This window comes from Taudactylus pleione, unplaced genomic scaffold, assembly GCF_031769625.1.
Source record: "Taudactylus pleione unplaced genomic scaffold, aTauple2 ptg000520l, whole genome shotgun sequence".
In the NCBI taxonomy this organism is placed as follows: Eukaryota; Metazoa; Chordata; class Amphibia; order Anura; family Myobatrachidae; genus Taudactylus; species Taudactylus pleione.
This window is the reverse complement of record NW_028284922.1, coordinates 11469265-11477662: the sequence shown is the minus strand read 5'-3', so window position 1 is coordinate 11477662 and position 8398 is coordinate 11469265. Positions and strand designations below refer to the sequence as shown.

The 8398-nt window shown below is 44.9% G+C and overlaps 1 protein-coding gene across 5 annotated transcripts in view; it reads left to right on the top strand.

The window, feature by feature from the left end:
* The first annotated feature begins 610 nt into the window (after positions 1–610).
* PDS5A (PDS5 cohesin associated factor A) overlaps positions 611–8398 on the top strand; it is a 133161-nt gene continuing 125373 nt past the window's right edge. For all 5 annotated transcript variants that reach the window (XM_088450663.1, XM_088450664.1, XM_088450662.1 and 2 more), the window contains exons 1-2: positions 611–873; positions 1313–1461. In XM_088450663.1, the coding sequence (XP_088306789.1) occupies positions 1351–1461 (111 nt within the window). In that variant the 5' untranslated portion in view covers positions 611–873; positions 1313–1350. The remainder of the gene's footprint in view (positions 874–1312; positions 1462–8398) is intronic.

Here is an 8398-nt window from a genome sequence, read left to right as displayed (position 1 = left end):
ACATTGCCTCCCACTGTCTTAAATGATCTATTCCCATGTCGCTGTGTAATATATGACTCTAAACTTCATGATAACTTTAACATGTTTATCATCTGCAGTGGGTCCTAAAAATATAAAGCAATCTAGGCGAAATGTACGCTCTTCCGTGCTGCGGGTTCTCCCTGTCTCACCCAAGACTGAAGAATCCCATTAGCCTAATGGAAATTTATTCTAATCTAGTTGCCTAAACGTATCCACAGGTTGTGATATATACACAGAATACTGCATGTCCATGTACTACAGAGAGCTGTTTTTTTTAGTTCTCAGATTAGTAAATCAGACATTTGGGGGGAGGGGGGGGGGGTCTCCAGCTGTTGTGGAACTACAAATCCCAGCATGCACCCCAGAACAGCTGGAAAGCTACATGTTGCCTAGAGATTATGAGGAAGACTGTGAGAGTGAGAGCTGCCATGCATTGTGTAACACTATAGCTGTGACTGAGGTGGCACTGGATAGGCTACTGCTGGTTTGCTCTGCGCTGCGCTTCCCGATTTCTTCTTCCTACCTAATTCGTGTGCTGGTTTTGGCGCCAACCGCCAGGGGTCGCTGTGCGCTGTGCCGGGCCCCGGTCTCTCATACCCAGCAGCAGCAGCGGCAGCTCCGGGACAGAGAGAGAGAGAGCGCGTGGCCTGAGCGCGTGTCCGCAGCCGTTCCTCCCCCCCTCCCCCAACCGAGCCCGGTATCCCCCGCGAGGAGCCCCGCTGTGTGAATTAGGTGTGTCCGGTTCCTGACAGTCGCTGAGTGGCCGCTCCGGCCGGGACAGTGAGGTCCCTGGTCCCCAACACACCGGGTGCCGGATACATGCGGGGGGAGCCTGCCCTCCTCTGACTGGAGGTAAGATCCCGGCCAGGCAGAGCGTGGGGCCCCCGGTCTCTTCCCCCGGACTGCAGACTGGGCCTCGGCCTTCTCCGCCCCTTCCCTCGGAGCCTATCCAGCTGTCCTCGTCCTCCCCTTCTCCGCCCGCCCGCCCCCCCCCCCCCCCCCCCCACCCCCCCACCCTCAGTGCAGGATTCCGCAACCCCTCTGCTCTCTCCCCTCAGCGACTGCCCCGTCTTCCTCTCCGGCCTTCTCTCATGCTTTGCCGGGTGGCAGCACCCACTGCCCCATATGCCCCCTGCCCCGGCCCAGCTGCACTCCGGTACCCTCAGCTCCTGTGCACCCCCTCCCAGGCACCCCTGTACCCCCAGGCCCTGTGCTGAGGGGGCTAGTAGTGCTAGGCTTCTGTTTTTGTTCCATTTGCCGTGTGAGTGACGTTCTGTTCTCTGACCACTAGAGGCCGCTAGAGGAGCGTGGCAGACACTCCCGGGCAGGATGGAGTTCCCTACCCAGCAGAAAGCCGCCGACGGCAAAATCATCTACCCCCCTGGGGTGAAGGAGATCACGGACAAGATCTCTAACGATGACGTGGTGAAACGGCTGAAGGTGAGCGATGCCGGGGTTCAGCCCCGTATTCATAGATCCCCCTCTGGGGAACCTCAAACACAGCCACCAGCTTATTATGTATGGTGGCTCTGCTTATGGTTGTGTAACAGGTGGCAGCTCAGATAATTGCTGGGACTAAAGCCCTGCCACAGGTTGCCCACGCATGGTCAGGGCCTGATGCAGAGGTACATGCAGTTGACCAATGTTGGAAGTACTATGCATGCATCCTATTCACATACGTCCCCATGGTTACCGCCGGGAGATGCAGAATAAAGTTAGATGCAAGAGCCAAGTGTTTCAATAGGAGGTAACTGGGGTGGCTAGCCATACGTGGGTGCGATACTGACAGCGGCTGCCTCTAATAGACTCGGTATTGGTCAGACGGAGAAATTGCACCTGCCATATGGCTGGTGCAAGCTACGATGTTACGACCGATGATGCGCACAGAGGTGAATTAACGCCGCTGTCTGTGGGTCTCTCGGTAGGAACAGAATCAGCCGTGTCTGCATGTACCTCCTGAATCAGGCCCACAGAGGACATAAAATATAAATATACATTTAAAGATATCTTAATGTTTTTGTCAAGTATCTATTGGGCTTCTAGAGTTTCATATGTTGCTTTAAGTTTGGAAATCTTTGGTAAGATTTCAGTGTTTTTTGTATTTTTTGCTTTCCTGTTTGAAATATATATTTTTTTTTTTATTGGCACGTTGGAAAAAAAATTGTTATTTTTATACTGAAGTATTTGTTAAAGTTTCAAAATATTGCAGGGATGCAACCTCTTGTCACTGGTTGGCAAAGGTATATGGTTATTAGTTAGGTAACCGGATATGGCAGTCATATCCATTGAACAGTAGAGGTGATTGGATTTAAACCTTTCATGTAACATCCAGCATTACAAAATACTGGCAGAGTGGATTTCTGCTCACACCATCAGAACAGAGGAAACAGAAATTGTCTAGTTACAGCGCTAGCAATTGAATAGCTCCGGGAGCTAAAATCCCAGTGATGCTCATCTGTAAAATACAGGCCAATGGCATGGACAAAAAGGAGCAGCAGCAGATAAAGGTTCTGCAAGAATGATCAGTCTAAAGCTTGGGTACACATACAATATATCGCTCCGACGCATATTGCAACAATATATAGTGTATATGTCCGATCCGTTGTTAATGGCGGTTGTTCATCGCCTTGTCCTATTCTGCACAGCGGATAGGACGATGCAATGAACGACCTAGTGCTGTTACATACAACATGTATCATCACATAGCATTGCACAGTCACCTGCTTCATTCAAAATAGTGTTCATTCTAGCACCCTGCATCTGTCACAACCTGTTCACTTCCTCCTTCCTGCCTGGGGTCTCACTCTCTGCTCTGGTGCTTCTAGCACACTCTGGTCTGTATCTCAGCAGTTTGTTGCATTAGCTGAGTGTGCTAGAAGCACTAGGGAGCAACACCCGAGTCAGAAAAGAGGAACTGCACAGGTTGTGACAGGTGCAGGGTGCTAGAATGAACACTCGAAATAGATTGTAGGGGGTTACGGTCTGTTTAGGGAAGACCAGTAAGGAGACTATTACAATATCCAATGCTGGAGATAAATAATTTTTGTAGTGTCTTGTGTAAGATATAGGCCTATTCTGGAACTATTTCTTAAGCGGCACATTCACTAGGCGATATTAACAAGCAATTGAACAACATCGTTATCGTTCAATCGCTCGTTAATCGTGCACTTTAATTTTGGAAAAGACCAGTGATGCGCGGTCTCGCTGGTCGTTTCCGACATCAATCATCGCTTGAACATGCCGATCAATCTGCTGATAACGAGAGATTGCCCATGTTCAGGGATGAGGGAGGGTGCCTACACTGAACAATATATCGTTCAGTGTAGGCACTGCACAGTTTAATGATCGATAACGATATTGTTATTCAGTCCTTCACTAGTCGCCTAGTGGATGTGCTCCTTTAGATGTATGTAACAGGATTTGGAAACCGATTGAATTTGGGGAACAAAGGACAATTTTGAGTCGAGGCTGCAAGCTTTAGAGATATGATTGGGCGCTTGTTGTCAGCAGAGATAGATGTCCAGTAGGTAACCTCTGTTGGCTGCTGGGAAAATTTATTGGCACAGTTTTCGAAAGATTGCGTTTGAGGGGATGAAAAGGCATTAAAGATGAAATGTCCTAAAGCCATTTAGTGTAAGATCCTGACAGAATAAGTACATTACAGTATCATCCACGGAGAGGTGATAATGAAATTCAGATTAGCTTATTTGTTTTCCAGGACATGAGAAGAGGAGCTAGGCCTGAGGCACATTTGTGCGTATTTCTGTTCGCACCTCAGGACTGTGCAAGCAGGAATCCGCTAGTTGCAGGTTTACAGCGTGGGCAGTTGAATAGCTCCAGCTGCTCACCCCTCGGAAGCTTAACAAACTCGCGCTGAATTGAATTCCCCCCATTGGGGGCAATATTGTTTTTACCGCAGCTATTTCTTTTGGGCGTCTGACTGAGCAGTTCAATTGTTGCTCCATTCGGATGCGAATAGCTGCAGGAGCACACATTTCTGCTCTCCTGAGGTGGTGAGCAGAAATGTGCAATAAGTCAGCACTTTTGGCGCCCAAACTGGACTCTGTTCGTCCGAAGCACACGCACCCCTTGCGCCTTATAGGGGGAACAATTGAATCGCTCTGATGGGCGCCCATTTAATTTGGGCGCCCCCAAAACAATTGTCGCCCCCCCATTGAGTGCAGTCTTAGTGGTGTTTTAGGAATGAAAGCCAGGCTGAGGAGGGTGGGTAGGCTGTGTGAGGTGATTGTAAGCAAGCCCCTAAATATTCTTGGAGCATAGAGATATGGTAATTTGAGAGAGAATTTAGGACAGAATTGTGTTTTGTCCAGTAAAAGTGATTACTACATGCTTGAAGAAGGATTGCAGATTTTTGTTAAGGTTGGTCCAAGTCAGTAGTCCTCAAAACACACTTAACACTCCAGATATTAAAGTACTGTGCTAGAGAACAGTTGACTTAATTAGTACCTTAGTCATTTTGATTTAACATCTGTTCTCAAGCATGGATATACTTAGTGGGGGCGATTCAATTCAATTAAATTGTATAGCACCGGGAGCTCGCTCCCGGAGCTATTCAATTCAGTGCATTGTGTGGTCGGAGAATGCCGGTCATCGCGCCTTAACAAGGGTGTTAAGGCGCGGTAACCGGCATCCTCTGACCAAAGTGCCGGGTGCGCGGCTGTTAGCGCCGTGCTATGTAGAAAAACAGCCGCGCACCTGGCACTTTGGTCGGATTTCTCTTTGCATGCCCAGGGGGGTGCGAGAAGAAATCCTTAGCGCGCCCAAACAGCGCGGTGTATTGAATAGCTTCGGGAGTCCCTCCCGTCGCTGTTCAATAGCACGTTGAATTGAATTCCCCACATTGTGTCTTGAGGACAGTGTTTGAGAAGCTCTGGTCTAAGCTTCGGGAGACTGATGTCAGGGTATAGGATTGAGATGAGATGGTGGAGTAGGAAGTTAAGAAGTGAGTAGACACATCATCTGTGGGATCATATGTAGGCAAGGAGTTAAGCAGGTTACACAGAAACATAGAATTTGAGGGCAGAGAAGAAACTCTTGGCCCATCTAGTCTGCCCTTTTATTTTAACCTTTTGGTAACCAACCCTATTTGATCCTTAGTTTTTCGTAAGGATATTCTTATGCCTATCCCAAACATGTTTAAATTGCTCTACCACCTATTGTAATTGATGAAGAACCATTTAATGTCTGATATTATCAATTTTATTTTAAAGTAAGAATCATGGTTTTGGGCAATGAAAGTGGTTGTGGGGCTTGATGTGGGGAGGGTTGAGTAGAGATTTCTATGTATTAAAAAGTAATTTGGGGTTAGAAGCTTGATTAGAGACTTATGTTTAGCAATGTCCGCAGCATTTCTATAGGAGTGTTAGCAGTATATGGGAGAAGTGCGGGATTTATGCTTAGACGTTCTCCACTATGTGAAAGTTTAAGATGTCTAGACAAAATTGGATGGAGCGCTTAAATATTACTAAAATAGGTTTTAATAAAACAATTAGATAGGATATATGAATAATACAATATAAAATATGATATAGTATATAAATGACAGTGCTTAGGAATTGCTTTAGAGCTCTTTGGGCGGAATTCAATTGTATTTGCGGCCCGCATCTCCCGTCTAAAGTGACAGGAGATCGCGGGCCGCTATACAATTGTCCAAGATTTTCGTGCTGAGCGCACCAATAGAGGTCAGGTTTAGCCGCGTAAAGCAGCTAAACCCGACCAAAGTGCTGGGCGCGATCGCGAAAAGTGATGTTTGGGCGCCCAAACATGTCACTTTTCGCACATTTCAGCTCTCACCCCCCTGGGGCTGCGAGCTGAAATGTAGCGCTGGCAGCTCATCGTGCCCGACAGGAGCAAGAAGTGAATAGCTCCGTCGGGCGCGATAGCGGCTATAAAGAATTTAATTCCGCCCTTTGTGTTAATCTCTGGTTTATATCAGGTAGGATCTATGGGATTCAGCGCTCTACTGATTGACAGCGGGAGCGAGCTCTCTGGGTATGCGAGACTTCCAAACGATCCGTCTCAGTCCTCAGTGTACTGGCCCGTCCCCAGTGTACTGGCCCGTCCCCAGGTATCTGCCAGCTGAGCTGTAAAATGGAAGCCAGAGTCCAGAAAGTTTTGCAGCCGGGGGGTATGTGTAGATGAGGGACAGGGGCCTGATGATGCAGCGCTCTCACAGGTGGATGAACGGGTGAGTGTCCAGTGAGCAGACAATGAATCAGAGCTTCCAAAGCACTCCTTGCTCCTTGATGCGTTTCTCTGGGTATTTGGGTCCTGGTTTCTTCAGAAGGTAAAGCCACTATACAGCTCTGGAGACATAATTTATACCTCTGGTTAAACATCCAATCCCAACAGAGCAGAGGATATATTCAGTAGTAATAGGTGCCTGGCAGAGCAATTCAATTGTTGCTTCAATTTTGTGCAACTGCTGCTGTTGCCCATTACTTATTGCGCTTGCTACACCCAACAGCACCAGGTTTAGCGAATACCAGGTGAAGGTAGTGGTCATGCAGATGAGTGAGAGTCAGTCCATTGGGAGAGGCCGAGAGGAATTTTGAGAAAGGCAAAGGGTGAATTTATTTTTTATTTTTATTGAAGCAATGTTAATACAGCATATAACAAATAGAATATCGAACTATATATGACATAGATGATACGTGTATCATATTGTCAGAAAGGATGCAATACAAAAATAGTTGTACAATATCAACAATTCAAACAACATTCTGTATGAGATTTGTAAACAAAACAGTCTATAGGTTAAAGATAACTGTAAAGCAATGAAGGTGCACAGAGCACAAAAAACTAATTATATGACACCATCATCTTACTGTATATAGCAAGAATGACTAATAAAAACAAAAGAAAGAAAATAAGAGAGATTGTGCTCTCCCCCTCCCCTTAAATACTGCATAACTGACTGAAAGAGAGATAGCTAGAGGACAATGGGAGGATCTCCCTCTACCATCCGGGACATATACCAAACTGGATTTGCGTAAAGTTACGAATTTTTCCTTAAAATAATTGTAAGTCCCCCCTAAAGTTGTAAAAACATGGGGGAACACTATGGGTACCCCAGTTTTAGCCTTTAATTGAAAGTCGGGGATTTAAATAGCCGCAGCAGGTGTTTTTTTCCAGACATTGAAGAAGTGATGCAGAAGAGCACTTAGGTTATTTTTTTCGTTTTTTAAAGTGGTCCCATTAAATTTGGGGTACATGAAAATGGGTACTAGCATATTTTGGTGTCCCGAAAGTAAGTTTTTAAAAATTCTGCATTTGTGCACCTGCCGCTATAATTATATTCTAGAAAACATCTGCCGCATACATGCGGAATAGCCCTGAACCTATTTCCCCATTGTTTAACAATTTTTTCCCATTTTTTTTTTTGAACCCCATTTTTTTAAATAAATTTTTTGGGGTGTCCCTATTTTTTTTTTAAACTTTTTGACACAGTTCTTTTTTAAATGTCAGCCTCAGGGGTGCAGGCTATTTTTTTTTAAGCATGCACCCCTAAACCCCAATTCTGCACTTTTTTCGACACCTATTCAATGGTGAAAAGTTATCACCGTTTTTTATCAAAGACTTTTCAAAACTGCGATAAGTCTTTGAAATTGAATATGGTGTAAAACTAAAACCAGTGATATTAACGCAAAAAACGATGTTATCGCACCCATATTGAATACCCCTATATGTATCTAAAGGGCGATTCTCCAGGTGATGTATGGGACAGCTACACAATTTCAAATGGCAAACTTCGCCAGAATACCAAGATTTTAGTGGGTCTTATGTTATAGGGTAAGGCATTGCTACTAAGCAATTACGTTTTTATATACACTATTTCTTAACAGACTAGTTTAAAAGGAAAACAAATTTAAAAGCATGTGATGCGCGGGACTCATAGGAAATATTTTCTACCTTAGCAGAATGTAATGAATAATTCTGTGAAGTGTGAAAGGGTACATGCTTGTTAAATGCATTTTCTATTTAAATATACTTCAGAGATTGCTTTGGTATAAATTAAATGAAGTAAACAACTACAAAATTTTTTTTTTTTTAAACCCTGTGATGCATGTGTGTGACATTATTACGTGTTTTGCAGAGTGCACTTTGGTCTAGAAGCAGTGTGACATTATTCACTGCCGCTGTTATGTGCCACCAGACTTGTCAGACATTCCTAATCTGTTCTGACACTAAAGATAAAGAGAAAAATACAGTTAGTTCTTTTATCCAGACAATGTACTGTATGACAACATTCATCCAAGCTCTGAAGAAAATAAGAACTTCAAAGAAGTGATTTGGACAGATGGATCACCTTCAGAGTTTAAGAACAGATATATGGTTTTGTTTTTGAAAGAACTCG